The sequence below is a fragment of the Centrocercus urophasianus genome, unplaced genomic scaffold, assembly GCF_019232065.1.
Source record: "Centrocercus urophasianus isolate 14NV4802_14NV808 unplaced genomic scaffold, USGS_Curo_1.0 seq_38, whole genome shotgun sequence".
NCBI lineage: Eukaryota > Metazoa > Chordata > Aves > Galliformes > Phasianidae > Centrocercus > Centrocercus urophasianus.
In genome coordinates this window covers 1,722,278-1,742,579 of record NW_024884955.1, presented here as the reverse complement: position 1 = coordinate 1,742,579, position 20,302 = coordinate 1,722,278, and the positions used below count along the sequence as shown (strand labels likewise).

Genomic DNA, 20,302 nt, shown 5'->3' with positions numbered 1-20,302 from the left:
CCTTGTCTGCACCATTGAATGTTTGCCCAGAGTGGAGAGGAAGACAGAAAACAAGTTCACGGAGCAATGGTTATAACTCTGTCACTGCAGGGGTCCTGTTTGTCTCATCCTCAGGGACGGGATGTCCTTGGCCCCATACATGGGGATGCTCAGCCCGTGGCTCCCTGCCCTGGATGAGCTCCAGCTCTCCTCGACTTCTGACTCCAGACAGGCACTGCAGGAAGGGCACTGCGTCCTCATGGGGGAGCAGCATCCGGGTGCAACCTTAGCTTGTGCCCATCTGCCTGCTTTTAGCTCAGCCCCCAGCTGTTTGCCCAGCCGGTGCTGGAGGTTTCTCATTCCTCCCCTGCCAGGGAGCGATGGGCATCCCAGGAACGTGGGGAATCCTCGCGTTGAGCACGCCTGAGGCTTTCCCCGTGTGTGGGCTGGAGCTCCGTTTCCAGCCCTAAGGGTGACAAGATCAGAAATGCATCCATTCCCACATATAAAGGCTCACACACCTTTCTTACTCAGATGATTTTAGGGAGCTGCTTTGCTTCCCTTCCTTTGCTTTGTTCTTCTGGTTCAAAGTTTCTCCATTCCACCCCTCGTAACAGAGACACGGTGCAGTATTTAGCTGTGGTTTTGCAGAGCTGCCTTGCTTTATCTGCTCCTTGCTGTGCAGAGGACAGCTTCTGTTAGGGAGAGATGAGGTTTGCAGAGGGAACACAGCAAAAACGACTGCATTAAGTACAATGAGTCCCAAGGGCCAGGACAGAACTCTGGAGATATCGGAGCACTTCCTCACTTTGTCACGAATGACCTCAAGGACATCACTTGGTTTGATGTTTCCATAAGTGGTGTTTGCCCAACCTTCACCCTCTGGGATCTGGCCTTTCTGTCAGCTGTTCTTTGAGAAGTCAGTGGGAGTCACACTAGTGCTAGGTGGGAACTTGTTTTCCATTTGGAGCATGTATCAGGGCTTTTTAAAAGACTTTCTCAGCTCTGAAAGCAGAGATCTACAGAATTAAAAATTAAATTAGAATTGATTGAGGTCCCCAGACAGACATTCTCTATATTTCGGTGGTATTTCTGCTATTGTCAGCTTAAATGTAAGCTCTAACAGTTTCTGAACTGTGGCTTCATCCCACCTCAGGGGACTCGGAGCAAGAAGTCATGCTGAAAACAAAGACTCCCAAAGCCACGGTGGGGGGGCTGAGCCCTACCAAGGAATACACACTGCAGGTCTATGTGCTCAATGGCTCCCAGGAAGCCTTATTCGCCAAGAGGAAATTTGTGAGTAAGTAAAAAGATCAACATTTTACCATTCTGAGGGCTCTTGGAGATGTGACTCCTCAGAGCTCATCCTCTGGCAGATAAATAGTAGAATCAAGAATTCATTTGAATTGGAAGAGACCTTTAAAAGCCATTTGGACCAACTCCCCTGCAGTGAACAGGAGCATCCACAGCTCCATCAGTGCTCAAAGCCCTGTCCAGCCTGACCGTGAGTGCCTCCAGACATGGGGCATGCACCTCCTCCCTGGGCAATCTGAGACGCCCTTATTGTATTACATTACATTCAGTGTCCCCATAGACTGTACTGAAGCCCATTACTTTTTTGTTGGAAGCTTGGAGAGTGGTGATGATGAATACTGATGGGATAAAGGTTGGACCATGACTCACAGACCCATCTGGATTGACTCCTTCTTGTATTTGTGATTTCTATAGTAGAGGACCTTAAAAATGCATCCCAGACTAGAAATAACCGAAGGAACGCAGGAGCTGCACCAGGAAAGAATCTCACCTCTGCGGGCAGCTCAACAGTTGAGCAGAGCCTGGGGATGGAGACAGCTCCACCACCCTTGAGCACCATCCTGACACATCCAGGTGGGTGCACGGAGTGTCCTGGGGCCGCTGCCTTGCTATGCGCACATATGAGCGATGGAAATGTAATCTTCAAGGCAGTAACATAGGAAGGGAAAATGTATTCTTTTTCTGTTTGGAGCACAGCAAAGGACAGAGCTGAAAAGAAAAGGCACAAAGGGACTCAGCCCAAGGGCTCAGGAGAAACCACGAGGAGCCAGCCCAGTGTTGGTGTGACACAAACACCATCACCAACCACAAAGTCATCCCAGCGTACCACTGCAAACGTGGAGCGAGAGTCTCTAGGAAAAGAAAAACCCACAAGGGATTCACTGAGGAGAGGTGAGAGCTGCTTCAAGCGTGTCCTGCTCTCTCTCCCCCACTGTTTTCTCTAGCGATTGCTAAACACAATCCTTCTAGCTGTCTCTCTGTCACCTAGGGAGCATGAGTGCTGCTGCTGCTCTTATTTGCTAGATCATGCTTTGGAGAGCTGCCAAGGATCACCCAAAGAGTTTGGAGTTCTGCAAAGCATTACAGATATAAAGGAAAACTGGAGCTAAGACAAAAATTCCTTTACAAGAGGAAAGAGTTTTTTAATGAATTGATTTCCCACTGTTCTCTCTATGCATGTTACCACCTCTTCCTGCTCCAGACTGACCCGTACAGGTTATCATTCTCCAGCACACGCTGGCATCCTGGTCTTGTTCTTCACATTTCCCAGCTAACTGATCCTTGCTGAAACTTTAGATCCTCCGACTGAATGGCTCACAGTACTTTTGAAGTGGTGGGAAGGGCTTGGCTAGAACATCCCTCTTTGGTCCCTTGATAACAGTAGAAATTCATAGTTATGAGAAGAGATAGGAGACTGACCTGTTTGCATCTCAGTGCAGTTGGATGGTACTATCTATTTCCCTCTAACAAAGATGGAAAATTCTGCATCTGAAAAATATTTAGTGAAGATGCATTCAATCATCAACATGCCCCATCTTATCCTCTGTTAAGCTGAGTGCCTGAGGTGGAGAGAAAGGCAGTTCTTATGTATCTGTGATGAAGATTTTTGCAGAGAGATTGGATTCAATATAACACCAGGAAATAATTATAGCCCACAGGGGATCTCACAATGGAATGTTATTAAGCGATCACCTGCAATTCTTTTGGAGACTTAGGCTCGATTAAAGGGAAGAAAGGGCTGGGGCTGAGATGTAATGGAGCTGACAGCCTGCAGAGAGCAATGCTTGGCCTAGGCACGCACTTCCCAATGGGTTTAACACTTTCTTCACAGAAAGGTTGCTACTCACTGCTCAGTTTCTTGATAGTGAGTTATGTTGCCCTTAGCCATGTGGTTTTCCCAAGATGCTGGGATGTGTCGGGCTGGCAGATGGTCCAGGGCTTTACACTGCAGACTTGCTTCTCATCTTAAAAATGAAATATTTTTCCTCCTTTGCAATTGCTTCTCTCCATATCAAACATTGTTTCTCCACAGGTTACCAGTTCCAATGTGACACGTCTGCAATGACTGATATTGTCCTGCTTGTGGATGGATCATGGAGCATTGGGCGCAACAATTTCAAGCTCATTAAAGACTTCCTGAGCGCTTTAATTTCCCCATTTAATATTGCCCAAGACAAGATAAGAGTAGGTAGGAGTCTTCCCTGTTTCCTGACCTTGGGAAATGCCTCCAGAAGGGACCTTGGTCTCTATTTCTGTGTTATCGTGCTGCCCTAGGGAGTTTTATTCCTTTTGGCTGGATTCTGTGCATCGATCTTGACAACTTTCCCATCTGGTAGCAAGCTCTGGCCTCTAGCGGCTGTAGGAAAGAGCTGCATGGTGAACAAAAGCAATGTGTGAGCAGCAGCAGGCTGGGTGTTGGGGGAGCACACAATTGATGCTGAGATATGCTTGGAGTTTGCTGTCTCCCTCTGATGGGGTGCTCACCCTACAGAGTATGACACAAAGGTGGGCTGGCAATGCCACACTGGGGTTTCTTTGATCTCAGCTGAGAACAGAGCCACTTCCAGCTCTGAGGGATGCTGAACCCAGTTCTGAGGGATGCCAAACCCAGTGGATGGCACTGGCTAGGCTGTGTGTGAAACAGGGCAACGTAAATCCTTCCTGTACCTTGCAGCTAGCTAGTTTGTTCTTGAATTACTCTGAGACCTTAAAATGCTTCAGAGCACCAGTCAGAGGTTACTACCACTCCAAAAGTGGAGTTAGGAGCCAGGTCTGCTCACTCCCTTTCCGATTCATTACTTTGTGTCATCCGCCCATGACAAGCCCAACACCTCCTCCTCAAAACAGGTCTCCTCTTGCAGCCTACCTTGGCTCGCACAGTGTCGATAGCTCTTGCCTTCCCCAGGGCTGTCCCAGTACAGCAGCGATCCCCGCACAGAGTGGGATCTGAGTGCTTATGCAACGAGGGACCAGGTGCTGGAGGCAGTGAGGAACCTGCGCTACAAGGGTGGCAACACCTTCACAGGTAACTCCATCTCTCAGATCACAGCAAGGCTGCGTTGGGGGAAGTTGTTCCAATGGGATAGCATCTTCCTTGGGGGACAAAGTGAATGAGGGAAGGATAAAGGTGGAGAAAGGATAAAGTCTGTTGGCTGTAGCTCACCATCCATCTGTTCTCCTCCCCAGGCCTGGCGCTCACCCATGTCCTGGAACAAAATCTGAAGCCAGATGCTGGTGCCCGACTGGAAGCTGAGAAATTGGTAATCCTCCTGACTGATGGAAAATCCCAGGATGACGCCAGCCTGGCAGCTCAGACCTTGAAAAACGTGGGCATAGAGATATTTGCTATTGGTAAGATCACAGACATCAAGCCAACCTACCTTCCCTCTTCATGCTGAAGCTTATGTTCTCTCAACGAGGACAAGAACATCCTGAAGCTGTAAAGCTAAGGTAGTAAGTAGGACTGTATTGCAGTGGGGCTGAGAAGAAAAATAAGCACAGGTAGTGTCTTCAAATGAGATTTTGTTAGCTTAAGGAAAAAAACACTCATTCTCAAGAGATTTTACACCGTCTGTCTATAAAGACCTTTGCTAGTCTCAGCAAACTGTGCCATGAGAATAGTATTCTCTGCTGTGGAATTAGGCAAGAGAATTTTGTAATTACCTTGTAATTGCTGTCTCTCAGAACTTACAGTTTTTCTGAATAATAGCATTATCTGCTTTTTACTGTCTGGTAGCAATAATGAGACAAAAAATGATTTCAAGCAGCTCTGTCCTCGATGACTACACAAGTCTGCTAAAGGGTAAAGCACAGACAATAAAGTTATGCAGAACACTCTCCTAAAACTGCAACCTCCAGCACTTTATGTGCTTATTTAAGTCGGGAACACACAAGCAAGGCTTTATTACATACAAGTATGTACATAGTTGTCTATCACTTGGATTTCTTTCATGGACTGAGTGTAGCTGCTGAGCCTCAGCTGTGTGCTGGACTGTGCAGCTGAAATGACTTGCAGGTTGGGTCCCAGCTGGGGTCTGTGCTTCCCCTTTCTTACTAAAGGAAGGTTGTGTTGTTTGGTCCTGAGACTGAATTAATCCCAAGACACCTTAGTTCTCACCACAAGAGGAAAGGGAGAAGGACCCCTGCCTCACCTGGGCAGTGCTAAGATGGCCTAAAGGCTAGCACTGGAAAACAAAATCAGCTGTCTGCTGTTGATCCCCACAACCAACATCCAAGCAGAAGGCAGAAGTTGTCCTCTAAAGGAGCTTCCTCAGCCCTGTGCTCTGCTGTCTGTAGGGGTGAAGAACGCAGATGAGGCTGAGCTGAAGCAGGTGGCCTCAGAGCCACTGGAGCTCACAGTGTACAACGTGCTGGACTTCCCCCTGCTCAGCTCCCTGGTTGGCAGGCTCACCCGGGTCCTCTGCAGCAGGATCAAAGAGAGGAGCAGCAAGGAGAGTGCAGGTGAGGTGAAACCTTGGTGATGATGAGTTTCGTCCTGCTTAACATCAGCTTTCCTTGCCATCAAAAAATCTCCTTTCTCAACATCCTTTCCTGTACCTTTCCCTTCATGAGCTCTACCACCTCCTTAGCACCATCTGACTCTTCTTTCCTGTGCTGATCTCCTTGCTCAGTGCTATTGCTGCCTGAAAATAGTCCTTGCCAACATTTTGGCCAGGTTCAGCTGTGATCTTGGTGTTTACAAGACTCTCTGGATGCAGCTCTTCCAGTCTCACTCCCTGCTGTTGTGAACAAGCCGTGGAGGGACTTGCAGGTGTTTCTATTCTCTTGCTCTTGATTTAGGTATCTGCTCTTATCCTTGCCAATACGGGCAACAGCCATCCTCACCAGGGCCTTGGATACCTTTTGGTGGCTGTAAATCATTTAATGGCAATAACTAGCATTGTAGGCTTCTATTCTACATTTTTGTTATTTTACTGTGTGAAAAATGCGTTGCAATCATTTTTTCTCTCCATTTCTTTCAATCAACAGGAGGAATTCAGCACAAAAGAGCTAATTTGAGAATATAGTAGTTGTATGGAAGAAATCTGGAAGTAGGAAGAGGAGACAGCAAAGCATCTAAACACTTTTTTTTCCTTGCACTTTATATAATCTCCAAGGCATCTTCAAATCAAAACCAAACACTCGATTTCTTTTCGTTTTTTTTTGCTGGAGGGCAGTTTGCATGATGTACAAGAGAGTGAAGAACGACTCCAGATGTTAGCTTAGATCCTCAGGAGAAATATCACGTACACATTTCCGTCTCTCTCTTCTCTCAGACTTGCCTAGGGAGAATGGGAAAGTAAACTTTCAAGCACACATTTATTTTAATGCTCTGTGGATAGACGTAGACATAATTTGATTCGTTCTTATTAATTTGTACCTGTTTGATGTAATTGGGCATCTTTTTACAGGTACAGGTTAGCCTAAAGAAAGATGGTTGCATCGAAAAAGAAGCCAAAATAACTTCTGGTTCATTTTGACAGATCTTCATAATTGAAAAAAAGCTGGGTCGTGTTTTGGATGCAGGCAAAAATGCATATTTCTGTTGAAAAGAATATTCTCAGCAACCAGAAGTATGCAGAAATTATTCTCAATGGAGTATTTATGTTCTCTGTTTGCTCAGTTCTTAACTATTTATTTTACAGCAGTTTGGAACCGTTTCTCAGCTCTGTAGGGAAGGAGACTGCAATTTGACTTAAAAAATGGCAGTTGTATTTATGAGCTAGGAAGTATATTTGGCATGAGAATCTGAATACAAGAAAGTAACCGCGTTTTTAATTCCCAGGTAGAACTGTGAAAGATATCCCTACAAATACAGGTCCACAGCTGAGCCCAACAGACCTTAAAATATCAGCTGTGACTTCTAAAAGCATGCACTTGGCCTGGAGTCCTCCTGTGAGTCCACCAAAGAAATACCGGGTGGTGTACAATCCATCGAAGGGCGGCACTCCCAAGGAGGTAAGAGGTACCTGTTGGACACTGCAGTGCCTTCCAGTCAGTGGCTGGGAATTCAGGCAGACCTGGGTATGCAGAGCGATGAGGGTAGGAGTGCATTGAGCACAGGACACCAGCTAAAGCCAGGAATGAAACTGAACACTGAGTGCAAATGTGACAAGGTGATAGGATGGCAAGGCAGAAGAGGAAATTGGGTAAATACTGTGTTGCTAGAACTACTGCAAGTTATACCCATGCAGTTTTCTCTTGCACAGTGTTATCCCCTCCCTAAGGCACCTCAAAGAACACACACAGATACACAAAGGTGTTCAAGGATGCTCATTGGTGACAGATAGAATCAGAAAGGCAAATCCAAACACTTGGATTGTCCTTAATTATACACTTCAACTTTTGGTTAGCCCTGAAGTGGTGAGACAGTTGGGCTTGAGTATCAGTCAGGTCCCTTCCAACTGAAACTGTCAATCATGGAATCGCGTTCTGCCCCATTCACTGCAGTGAGAGCATGACTGGGGTCTTGTGCTATGTGCTTGTACAGATCCAATCCTTCAAGGGCAGGAATGCTTACAGCCTGCTATCTCCATGCTTCCCAGGGAAGACTGCTTCAGCTTTTCCTTTGCCGTGGAGTGGCTGACACTTCCCAGACTTGACTGTGTTCCTTTGTATTTCAGGTGCTTCTGGATGGAGCTGTCTCCTCTCTGTGGCTTTCCAACCTGACCTCGCACACAGAGTACCTGGTGTCGGTGTTTCCCATTTATGACACAGCTGTTGGGGATGGGCTGAGAGGCGTCACCTCCACATGTATGTCGTGAGTAGAGAACATTCCTCTGACGTGTGTTTGTGGGAGGTGAACATAGCCTTGCCTTTGCAACCACCTCATTCTGGAGCCTGGCACTATATATTCCGCCTCCCTTTGGTTCGGAAGGTTTGTCTGCAAATCTCTCCATCTCTGGAGATGTTCAGAACTTGGTTGGACAAGGGCCTGAGTAACCTCCTCTAATTTGGCTCATCAGGGTTGGACCAGAGATCCTCAAGTGTCCCATTCCACCTATGTCATTCTGCAAGTGACACCAGTGTGCCGAGCTCAACCTGCTAACACACCCCAAACAGAAATTTTCTACAACCCTTGTCCCTTTTCCACCCTTGGGCTGTAAATGAACTAATCCTACTCCTTGACAAGTGGCTGTGTTAGATGCAGGTCAGGTCCCCCCCAGCTTGTTGTAAAGCCAACTCTCCTCCGGGGCTGGAGCTGCTGCAGACCTGCTGAAAGTGTCTTTCTGCCACATTTCTCTCCCAGTGCCTCTGTCTGCCCCCCGCTCCCTGCGTGTCTCCGAGCTGAGCCACAACAGCATCAGGCTGAGCTGGAAGGCAGCCCAGGGAGCCACGCAGTACCTGGTGCTCTGCTCTGCAGCCCCCGATGGAGCAGAGGATGATACAACAGAGGTACGCTCCATGAGAATGGTGGCAATACTGCTTTTCCTTTGTCTCTCCTCAGTTAAAGAGTCCAAAATCAGTGCCTGTCTCTCTGTGTGGGGTTGAGTTCTGACAATACCATACAGAGCAGACCTGAAGCACAGAAACCTTTGGCAGCCCAGTGGCTGAGTTCACACCTCTGCAGCCTCAAGAATCACTTCTGCATCCTTGAGACTGCACAGAAATATGTTTGCTTTGCTTATCTTCAAATGCTGACTGAAAATTTGTTAGGGCAGCTTTCACTGACCTCTAAAAAGAGAACTGTGGCAGTGTATAAAAAATAAAGCAATGCCAGACGAGTGGAAAATCCTTACAAACTTCTAAGGTGAAGTTCACAATATGAACATTTTAAAGTAAACACTCAAAATATGAACACTTTAATGAGTCGTCAGAAGTGCCAGCATTACAGTGTTCCCAGCCTTTTACAAATCTCTGGCTTTGCTGCATGCAGACTCCTGGAAGTCGCTGGGTCCCTGCAGCAAGCAGGCTGTGCAGGGAGGGCTGTGCTGTGCAGTGTTAGCGGCAGGTGGCAGCAGCCCGGCTGCTATGGCCCTGCTTGCAGCAGGCAGCTCTCATGCAACCTTCCCAGGCCATAGAGGAAAGGAGGCTCACCATCTCACATAAAACCTTGCTTTCTTGAAGCCCCTTCCATCCCCTCTCGCTGTGTGACACAGGGATGCTGCACTCTGTACACACTCCTCTCTCCACTGAGTGCTGTAGAATAGTTGGAAATGGGAGAGAACTATGCTTCCTGCTCTGTTGCCTTTCTTTTGGGGGAATTTTCACCAAGAATACATATTTTTTGCATCCTACTATCAGAAATCAACCCCTAGCTTTGTATTTGCAATAGTGGAAGCCACTCTGCTTTTTACATCCATACTCATCTTTTCATTATAATGTATTTCCCAGGAAAATCTCAATATTTTCCTTACAAAAAATGTCATGTTTGAACTTACTTCAGGTACCCTGATCCAACCCAGAATAATAGTATCACCTCTGTATGAGAGATACACCTCTGCAGGCCCTGGGAGGAGAAATGGATGTGAGCCCTCAATGTACTTGGTGTCCCCTGGGGAGGGAGGGAGGCAGAGAAGCTCTGACAGTGCAAAGCACATGTCCGAGTGGATATTAGAGGGCAGCCCAGAATGGAAGGGTGTCCTAGAACTGAAGTGTTCCCCAGGACTGAGAGGTACCCAGAACTGAAATGTCTCCCTGAATTTCTCCTGTGACAGATGAAGGTGGCTGAGCCCGAGGTCCTTCTGGACAGGCTGTCACCCAACACTGAGTACTCCATTGCAGTGTATGCGTTGTATGGGGAAGATGCCAGTGATCCAGCCAGCATCCAGGAAACCACCTGTAAGTGCTGCTGTTGGTTAAGTTGTTTTTAAACACTCAAGGGGGGAGAGATTAAATAAGTTAGGGGTTTCTTGTATTGTGCCTGTGGCTTGTAAATCCTGCTTTTTCTTAATACTGGTCCCTAAGATGGTCTCTAATCTCCTGGTGAGCTGTGAAGCAGTGATTCCCCCTGTTAAAAGAGGACTCCTAAAGGGACTGTTCCTTAAGATCTTTTTGTCTGGGGAGAAAGGAGGAATTTCTTGGCCATTTCTTCACCTAAAGCGCAGATAGCATTCCATGACATACCACAGAATGGGAATCATTTTGAGTCTTCTAGTTCAAGATGGAGTCACTCGCAAGTAGCAGGAGGCAACAAGCAGCGTTGCTTTGGTGCAGCCTTTCAAACCCTGAGTGCTGTCACTCACTGTGTTGCAGTGGCCTTGAGCCCTCCCAGGTACCTGAGCTTCTCAGAGCTCAGCCACTCATCCGTGCGGGTCAGCTGGGAGCCAGCAACACTGGCAGTGAAAGGTCATCGTGTCACCTACGTGTCTAGCAGAGGGAGCAACACTGGGGAGGTGAGTCCTCAGGGGCTGCTGGAGGGAGAGCTGGGAGGTCATACACTGCCCTGTTCTCTCTGGTGCATGAAGGGAGTGTTATCTCTGAAATGGGCACTTCTGAGGGATGTGCGAAGGGATCTGCAGCTGTCTCCATGTTCTTTTCTCCCAACTCATCCCGTTCCATTGCAGGTTGAGGTTCTTGGCACTGCAGTGTCCACTGTCCTGAGACCACTGTCCTCCCTCACCCAGTACTTCATCAGTGTCCGATCTGTGTATGATGAGGGTGACTCCTTTCCAATCACTGGCAACGTCACCACTTGTAAGTAGGCAGTGGAAATGGTTTCTTTCCTATTGACCAAACTGTCCTGCGTGTGCCTAAACTGAGATGTTTTCAGTGCTGGTCCCAGCAGCTTATGGCCAAGATCCCTGTACAAAACTGGTGACTGTTGGAATATGCCCCACTCTGTTATGTTAATAATAGAGGTGAAGCAATAAAGGAAGAAAGCAAACTACATACTGCTGACCTCTGTGTCCTTGGGAGCCTTCTCCCCTTTGCAGTATCAGAGTGATACATACCCTCTCCACAAATGAAATAATCCTCCTTAATTAGGGTTTTGAAAACAGCGTTCTCCTCTCTGTCCTAATGGCTGTTGCCATTTGGATCGGAAGAAGTGAAAGACAGACTGATCTCAGACAGCTGCCTGGCCGATGCTCTGCTTCCCAACCATCTGCTCCCCACGTCAGCTCTGACAAGGCGCTGTCAGGGCTTCAGCTCGTTGTCCTCCTGCATCCCTCAGTGAAGGTCCCCACGCCGCGGGCGCTGAAGGTTTCTGAGCTCTCTGAGAACAGCCTCCGGCTGCACTGGGAAGCTGTCGCTGCCTCTGATGTGGTTGTCTATCAGATCAAGTGGAGCACAGCTGGTGGAGAGAAGCCTCAGGAGGTACGGACCCACGTACAGCCGGGTTGGGTTTGTGTCTGCTGGATGGATACTGGTTGGGTATTAGGAAAAATTTATTCTCAAAAAGAATGATCAGACCTTGGAATGGGCTGCTCAGGGGAGGTGGTGCAGTCACTGTCCCTGGAGGTGTTCAGGAAGAGGGAAGATGTGGCACTGACGTGGTTTAGTTGGCATGGTGGCAATGGGCTGTTGGTCCTACTTAATGATCTTAGCGGTCTTTCCAACCTTAATGATTCTATGGCGGCTCTGTGCTAACCTGCAAGAGTGGCAGAGTTGCAGTTCAGCTTGGGTTCATGCACTCAGGACCTTCAGCACTAAGACGGGATCTATCCCACACTGTCTCTGCTGAGTGCTGTAGTCACCTTGAATGCTGAAAGCAGGAGGGACAGCAGGATAGCAGGTTTGGAGTCCTGCAGGCTCTGGGAAGATTGCAGAAGTGCTCTGGAAAAACTCAAGGATGAAATTCAATAGGGACAAACAAAGTATTAAGCTTAGGTAGGAATAATTAAAGACAGGTATACAGGATGTAGAACAAACAGCTAAGAAGCGATTCAGTAGAAAAAGATCTGGGGTTGCAGAGAATCACTGGCCCACAATGTCAAGTAGTCGTGGAAAAGATAAGCACAGTAGTCAGGTATTTGTAGTGGTGGTAAGTCCTGACTGCTGTGGGGACAGTACTCCTCAGGAAGGATGAGGTCTTAAGAACCAGAGAAGATTGATCACAATCAGAGCTGATGCAGTAGAAGTAGGGATGGACCAGGTGACCTCTTCGATCCCAAGCCCCTGTTTTCACAGTGAATACCCCCACTGCCCTTCACATTTAGGCTGGAATAGGGATATATTGGAGGTTCTATGCACCATATATCTAAAAGATGGGAACTGAGCAGAGATATTTCATGCTCATAGCAGGCAGACCGCCTTGTACCAGAGACTCTATGTTGTGGGACAGAAGTAGCTGTTAAGTACAACTGGCTAGCAATGGGCATCCACTCTGCATTCATTAGGGCTGGAAATTTGCCTTTGCTTGGATTTGTGCAACCCACAAGAGTCACAGCCCTGTGCTAACTCATTTGTGCCTGCAGGCAGTCTGTGAGCCAGACACTGGGATGGCATGAACTAGCTTAGGGAAGCCTGGGAATTCAACTGACTCATTTCTTGCCCTGCTTCAGCTCTCCATCGCTGGAAATGTGGCAACTGCTATCCTGCCTGGATTGCAGAAGAACACAGACTACAAAATATCCATCTGGGCCTACTACAAAGATGGTGCTCGAAGTGACACGGTTTCCATTCAGCACAGAACCAGTAAGTGATCAGCTCTCTGTCTCTACAGCCTAGTGAAAACAAAGAGGGTGCAGGATGCCTCAGACCCAGGCACAAGGCAGGAGCTCAGATCTGGTCATCTGCAGCTATGAAAACCCAGACCTGGATATCTAAATGTGGCTGGAGATATTTAGGCTCCCATACTAATATTCTGAATTTCTCCTGATGAAAATATACTGGGCAAGTATGAACTGGGTGGTACATTTCTTTCTCCTTTTGTAGCATGTATCGATGTGAGTGCATGGGCTTTTTGTTGGGTGTTGAGCTGAATATGTCACTGTGCTGCCTAATGAATATTTCCTGTTAGTAAAATATTGTCTGCTAAGGAAGGTGTGGGTTTCTCCAGCTACATCATTGCTGAGCTGTGCTTCATCTGAGGGCACTTGCAAAAATAACAGAGAATCCTTCAGGCAGACTCTGCGTGGAGGCATTATCTAAATCTTGCTTTGTCCAGGCAGGATATGAGGTTAAAAAGCGGTACTCCCAGAGGTCCTCTTAATTAATATTGCCTGTATAATGGCTTTGTTGGCAGCAAATGGAATACAATTCATTCAGTAGTGGCAATCCTCTCTTCCTTCTCTCAGCTCTCAACCTCCTTTGCAGAATGAAGTCTTTCAGGCTGGTGCTGAGCTGATGAAGCTCAGAGTAAATGGCAATCCTGGAATGAGAAGCTCAGGTTTTATTAATAATGAATAATAACAACTTTTGTTTATAGAAAGCTACCTCAGGCAAGTACCTAGGAGATGCATGCCAACAAGAACAAATAAAAAATGAAAGCATCCTACAGCTCTGTGAGAAAAATGAGAGCTGTTTAGAGGTTTCAGAAAAACGAATTGCTGTTTTAAAGCTTGAAGTACAAAATGTCAAAGCTGCTTCTTCAACCCACTGCCAATGGCATGTGATGGTGTTCTTCTCAGCTTATTCAAGCAAACCAATCCTTGCTGGCATTGGTTTCTGCTTGTCAGCTGCTGTTCTTGTTCAGGAACAGGGATGCATTAGGGACATCAGCCTTCACATCACTGGGATGCATGGGCATCCGTCCTCAGGGCTGTGTAACACAGGAGGGCTGGTAATGCTCTTCCATGGACCCAGTCCCTCACTACCATTGCAATGAATGGAGCACTTCTTCTCAAGTCTTAGTCTCGACTAGAAAAAATAAGATGTTTAGGGATATTTTTTTGAGCAGAACAGTTAAGCAAGTCCTTCTCTGCAGACTTACCAGAAGGCACAGTAGGAGCAACAGCACGTTGGTGTATTTCCCACAGATAACTAATTTGTTACCATGTACTTACCTGCAGTTCTGATATACCTTCTTGTCTCTGATATATTTAGATTCAAGGCTTATTTGTGTCAAGAACTCTCCTCTCATTATGTTCCTATAAATGATCTAGCATAACAAAGTCTTTGTCCTTGACTAAAGGCTCTATGCAGCGCTCATCTGTCATATTAATAAACAAGACTTGTGGTACTTCTGATGGACACAAACCTTGCACCCAACTAGTGGGAGTGTGCAGGATGCTCTCTGGGAGAGGAAGCTGCTGAGAAGTAGCCCTTGGCTGCTGAGCAGGAGTCCTTGGGAGACACTGGAAGTGGTTGCTTTTGTTTTTGCTGAGAAGCTGGTAGGGACCTCTCTGTTATAGAGAAGAAAAAGAGCTTAAACAAAATAGGTCACTTGTTTTGTCCTGGAGGATAAAGGGGGGGGATCCTCTGTCTGTGGTATCTGCTATGTAGCATTCATTATTTAGCAGAATCTTTCTGCCCCTGTGTGAGTGCACCTCATCCTCTGCAGCACAAAGAGCAAGAGGGCAGTTTGGTGGGAGTGCTGCTAACGCTGGGCTGAGCCTCCTGGGCTGATTCTGTGCTGAAGTGGATTACAGAGCGCTTACGTGTCCCATTCCTCCAGCAGAGCTGTGCCAGAAGTGTCTGCACATTCTTCCTCCTGCTCCTCTGTGAGCTCACACTGCAAACAAAAGGGGTTGAAATTTAGGGAAGAAACTTCAACCCGTGGTACCAAGGGAACAACTATAACTTGTACAGTCACTGCAGATGGGTGTTGTGATGGAGCAGACTCCAGAGCTGTACTTTTACTTGGAATTTAGTCTGTGATTCTGGCTAGACCTGAAAACAAGTAGCCCAGGATTCCCCCTGCAGAGGAACAGGAAGTAACAGAAGCGCAGATGGTGCCCTAGGTGTCAAAGATGCTTCCACCCCACATGGGCAGCTCCGGGAGGTGACCTTTCCCCTGGCTGTCACATCCATGCTGTCAGACTGTGCCCAGCCCGGGGGGCTTTCCAGAACAAACTCAATTTGGAAGACTTCACTTAACTTTCCTTTTGTTCATTTAAACAGTCACCGCTTACATCAGCTGAATGAAATAGCCAGTGCAGACAGCAAAGATGCAGATGTATGGCACAGCACTAAGAATAGCAATGTTGAAATGACTTTTCCTCCCACACTTGTTTTCTTCTCTTCTTTACCTTGTGGTGATGCACAGCAACAGCCTCCAGCCTGATTCAGCTCTGCAAAAACTTGGTTCAGCTTCAGTAAAAGTAGGCTCGTTTTGTCCAGAAAAGGGAAGGAGGATCAATGAAGATGCAAATAATCTTCATTCAACATGTGCTCTAAGGTCACCTCAGTCTTTGCTGGGTGGGCAGAAGAGCTTGTTTGCACTGCAGGTAAAACTGCAGAATAGAAACTTCATAGCCTGGTTGTGTGTCCTTGGCTGTCCTTCGGACTTGCCCATCATTTGTAGTGTCTTCTGAAGAAGAAGAAGAAAAAAAGCCTACTTTTCACTCTCAAAACCTCTTTGTCTTCACACCAGTGAAGATTCAAGGCCAGATATTTATACAGAGCAAGAAACTACTTAGAAATAAGCTCTTGGAGTGGTGACCCCATACTCCCGTATGTGACTCCCATAACTCTCCATCACAATACCCACCTGCAGTGATTATAGAGGTCATATTTTTTTCCATCATTGCCATGGGCTGAACTTTCTTCCCTAATTTTCAACCTGTTTTGTTTGAAAGCGGATGGATTCAGCTCCCTCTGCCTTTCTCTTAATAATCCTCAGCCCCTGCTCAGAGAAGTTGCTCTGTAACTATCTCTGTTGCCAGGTCCAGCTTGCTACACAGTGGTATTCCAGGGAAGAAATGCATTTATGTAATTAAGATACACTCTGTTTTGGTCTCTGACAAACCCTGTTCTTGCTGACCACAGCTCAGGCTGTCACCCATTTGGGATCCATCCATCCACTGTGGTGCAGGGCCAGGAACAGGGGAGCAGCTCAGGCTTTGTGCATGATCTTTTCCTGGGGCTGTGGGTGCTGAGTGAGAAGTGTTAGACAAACTGCTGTGTGCTGGCTGCTCTGTGTGATTTTTTTCTTTAAAGGATAATTTTAAAGCAAAGGCCAAGCTGAGAAATAGTAGAAATGATGATGCATTAGCTTTGATCCAGGCTTAACCAGCAATCAAGCCTTTTCTCCAGCGTGTCTTCAGGTCTTTGATGAAATACAAGAACAATTTGGTCTTTCTGAAGGGTATCTTGTGTTTGTCCATGATGCATCCAAAGGATCGTTTTTTTCCTCATGCCTCCAGGACTCTCCACCAAATATTCTTTTTTTCCCCCAGGACCTAGGCTTTGAATTACTGAATGCTTGAGCTGTACCATGTTGTCTCAGGCAGTACTCATCCTCATTCCTCCAGACTCTATTTTCTCCCCTGCCTGGTCCCTAAGGTGGCTGCTTCTGCTCCAGGCCCTGTTTACAGCACATTAACAAAGCACTGGGGAAAGGACATGGAAGCAAGCGCTGCTGGCCCTGATTTCAGACTTCACTATCTGACTTTAATGCTATTCCCATTTAATCCCTGCACAGCTTCTCGGAGCCCACCCACCAACCTCTTCATAGACTCTGAGAGCCCCACCAGCCTCCAGATCCATTGGAAGCCCCCCGAGGGCCGCATACAGCACTACAGAATCACCTACAGTCCTGTTTCTGACCCCAGCACCCAGCAAACAGTAAGTTCAGCTCTTTGGCAGGTGGGACAGAGGGACTGTTTCATGGCTAACAGCGTGCTGTTCACTCCAATAGGTTTTCTCTATAAAGAATTAGTTTGCATGAGAACAAAACCAAATTTCTTCCTTTGACTTGCTATCAGTGTGCTGTGAAGACTTCCTTCTGATTCAGGCTTCCTTCTGATTCATTTATCGGTGTCCATCAAAGCTGCAAATAACACAGCTTTCTCCTCTCCCTGAAATAGAGTGGGGAATTCCAAGAGGCAGAGTGGTAGAGGGTAACTCTACTGCCCACCTGATTTGACAGGTTAACAATTAACCTTTTACATTGAACATTTGCCACAGCAACCCAGACTGGTGACCACATTTTAAGGATCTTTTCACCCATCTACAAGGGGTACATTAAGGTCTTTACTTAAGAAAACACTCCTTCCCTGAACACAATAGTTCTGTTGGCAGTGCGTAGTCAGGCTTCCACAGTTTCCTTTTATCATTCCCTAACCAGTGGGGATGCTGCCCTGGAACTCACTGCTAGAAATCCTCAGAGCAGCCCCAGGGTGTGGATAAAAGCCAACCTCTGGGTTGTTTTCTATTTTCCATCCTGCTGTAGATCATGGCTTCTGGGAAAAGCAGCAGTGTGACCTTGCAGCCGCTGCTGCCCGATCGAGCCTACAAGGTGGCAGTTTCTGCTGTCCACTACACAGGAGAGAGCGAGAGCACAACTGCAACGGGTCGGACGGGTGAGTGCATCCATCAGTACATGCAGCTTCATCAGCTATCATCTATCAGGCTTGGTGTAACCTCTCCAGGGAAAGCACTGCCCTTCTTGCGCTGAGCTGTGGCTGTGGCCAAGGTTTTGCTCAGCAAATTGCAAAAAGCCTGGAAAAGGGAAAATCCTGCCCCAGTTTCTGCCCGTCCCATGTATAATTCCAGGATGAATGAGAAGGGTTGGTGACCATACGAGTCTTGAGCCAAGTGTCACTGTTCTGAGCAGCAGAGCTCACGCACACGCTGCTTTCTCTTGCAGCTCCTGTGATGTCTAAACTGCCTTCAATACGAGGATTTGTTCCATCTAAGACAGAAGGTAAATCATCTCCTATAATGTCTGGCATTAGTATTTTATTTTTCCCCAGTAACAAATAGCACAGTGTGGATCCCTGATCACAGGCAGCAGTGGGTATGTCTCTTCTTGACAGATGCCTCTGGGTCCTGAGAATCTGTCCAAGGAGAGCCTGGAACCACGTAGCCTTAAAAGCAGACTCACTCAGTAGAGAGTCTGGTAGGATATTTAAAGGGTTTCTGCATATCTTGACCAAAATGGAGCAAAGAGAACGATGACATGTTTTAAATTAAAGTTCCTTGTAAAGTCCCTTATTAAATTTAATGAGCATATGTTCTCCTAGCTGGTACAAAGCAAAATATTAAGTGGATTAAGGAGAAATGTTGAATTAGCAGGGTTATAAGAAGCTGCTAAGAAGCAAATATTAGAATACATGTATTGTGGCATTAATGCCTTTTCCTGTCTATGTGAAATGATTCCAAACAAAACCTCAGCTTTAAAGTTTGTTGAGAGAAGCCAAGAAGGGAGAACAAAGCAGATTAGATGAGTATGTTTTAGAATGTACCCGGCAAAGAAAATATCAGACACAATTTTCTATGGCTTATTGAGGAAATGTGCAGGTGTGCAGATCACAGAGGAACAGTCCTGTGAACCTTCAGCTGGAAAACAATCCCCCCATAAGGCTGATGGAAAATGTAGCGTGTATGGCTATAATAGCTGAAAAGATAACAGGAGAAATATTAAATTCTATGTGTTTCATAAAATGAATTATTTGAAGGAGTGGAGATGATATGTAATAATGTTGGGAAAACTGTTGCAGTAAAAAAATCTGATTTTAATAAGCAGTCACGTTGCTGAGGGAAGTGGTCTGAGCTGTTGTGGGAGGGGATGTTGTACAGTAACTGCTTTCCTCTGGGACCTGGGGAGAGAAGCACAAAGCAAAGAGAACAACAAGACGGCAGGAATCCTATGCTGGGAGGCCTGGGAAAAATCTTCAAAGCAAAATGCAGGCTGTCACTGACAGGGATCCTTCACCCTGACTCTGAGATGCTCTGTGTAAGCTGAGCATTGCCAGATCAAAGAGCTGTGAGCAGTGAGAGTGCTGGGAGGGAGGTTAGAAGGGGTCTTCCTGACCCCCCAGCAAGGAAGCTGGATACCTGGCAAACAGGCAGGACTGCAGCCTGTCAGTGTGATGTTGGAGGGAATTATGTTTTCTTCATCATACTTCGTTTCTCAGCAATGCTTTGCGTTTGAAAATCTGTTCTGTTTGTGTAAGGGGAAGGCAAGGAGCAGAGGTATGGCTTGTAGATGTAGACTGCTTGTAGGCTTTAGCAGTCATATGACCATCGTTGCTTTGGGTGCCTTTTCTTTTTGCATATGACTTGACTATGAATAATTGTGTTGAATGACTTAGGAAGCTCAGCTGCCATGTGGAGGATGACACCCCTCTGTTGTTAGAGAAGTCAAACAGTTGTAAGCCCTGCATTTCTCCTGAGGTGTGAACTGACACTGATGCAAGAATAGAAATATAAAAGTTATAATGAAGCCTCAGTAATGATCTATTGGATTCTATTTTACTGGTGACCTAGAAAATCACTTATGAAATAGCCCATCTTGTCAAGTGTCCTTGATTTTCAGGGACATGTCTCATTTTGCATCAAGCATCTCCTTTGTCCCAGCTCCATCTGGCAGCCATGACCTGGGATTTAAATGGCAGTACATAATTGAAAATAGCATTCATGTGCTGCTTTCTAAAGCACCCCCTTACTTGAGCCAGTTACATGGGAGTGCTCATAACCATGGTGCCTCTCATTGCAGCCCGTTCTCCCCACCACCCCCTGATGCTGCTTTCTGCCTTGTGGCTAAAGGATTCATCAAGTGAGTTTCTGGCAAAGGACCTGCAAAACTTTGCCAAAACACAATTTGTGTTTCTCAAGTGCGAAGAAGAGCAAAAAACTGTCATACAAATGGAGAAATGTAACAGGAATGTTGCAATAAGTCAAAGCCTGGTCATATGCCATACAAAAGCCACATCACTGCTCATGTGCAGCACTGCATCTTTACTCCCTTTCTAGCTATTTTAAAAAAAAAATCAGGTTGATGCCTGAGTTTTTGTTGTCTTTTGAGTTTTATGTGCAATATTTAGAATGAAGATATGCTTATTTATTTTTCAGGCTACTAAGGTGCATGTTTCAGTAAAAGCACCATTTAAAAAAACAGTGTTTTTTATGACTGCTTCCAAAAAGAAGCTTGAAGAAAATGATGTTCCCTTGTGTTTCATATCACCAGGTGACAGATGATTCAGTGAAAAGAAAGTGATCATGAGGATGTTTGATGATGAAA

General features: G+C 46.4%; 1 protein-coding gene across 3 annotated transcripts in view; it reads left to right on the top strand.

The window, feature by feature from the left end:
• The window catches only part of COL20A1 (collagen type XX alpha 1 chain), a 46,563-nt gene that overhangs the window by 8,448 nt on the left and 17,813 nt on the right, over positions 1-20,302 (top strand). For 2 of the 3 annotated variants that reach the window (XM_042832309.1, XM_042832310.1), the window contains exons 4-21: positions 1,136-1,279; positions 1,708-1,866; positions 1,990-2,184; positions 3,326-3,481; positions 4,199-4,318; positions 4,480-4,644; positions 5,590-5,754; positions 7,079-7,251; positions 7,917-8,046; positions 8,543-8,688; positions 9,951-10,074; positions 10,489-10,628; positions 10,800-10,929; positions 11,408-11,550; positions 12,738-12,870; positions 16,760-16,902; positions 17,510-17,639; positions 17,927-17,983. In XM_042832309.1, coding sequence (XP_042688243.1) covers positions 1,136-1,279; positions 1,708-1,866; positions 1,990-2,184; positions 3,326-3,481; positions 4,199-4,318; positions 4,480-4,644; positions 5,590-5,754; positions 7,079-7,251; positions 7,917-8,046; positions 8,543-8,688; positions 9,951-10,074; positions 10,489-10,628; positions 10,800-10,929; positions 11,408-11,550; positions 12,738-12,870; positions 16,760-16,902; positions 17,510-17,639; positions 17,927-17,983 — 2,553 coding nt within the window. The remainder of the gene's footprint in view (positions 1-1,135; positions 1,280-1,707; positions 1,867-1,989; positions 2,185-3,325; positions 3,482-4,198; positions 4,319-4,479; positions 4,645-5,589; positions 5,755-7,078; positions 7,252-7,916; positions 8,047-8,542; positions 8,689-9,950; positions 10,075-10,488; positions 10,629-10,799; positions 10,930-11,407; positions 11,551-12,737; positions 12,871-16,759; positions 16,903-17,509; positions 17,640-17,926; positions 17,984-20,302) is intronic. The other variant, XM_042832311.1, reaches the window with a different exon arrangement.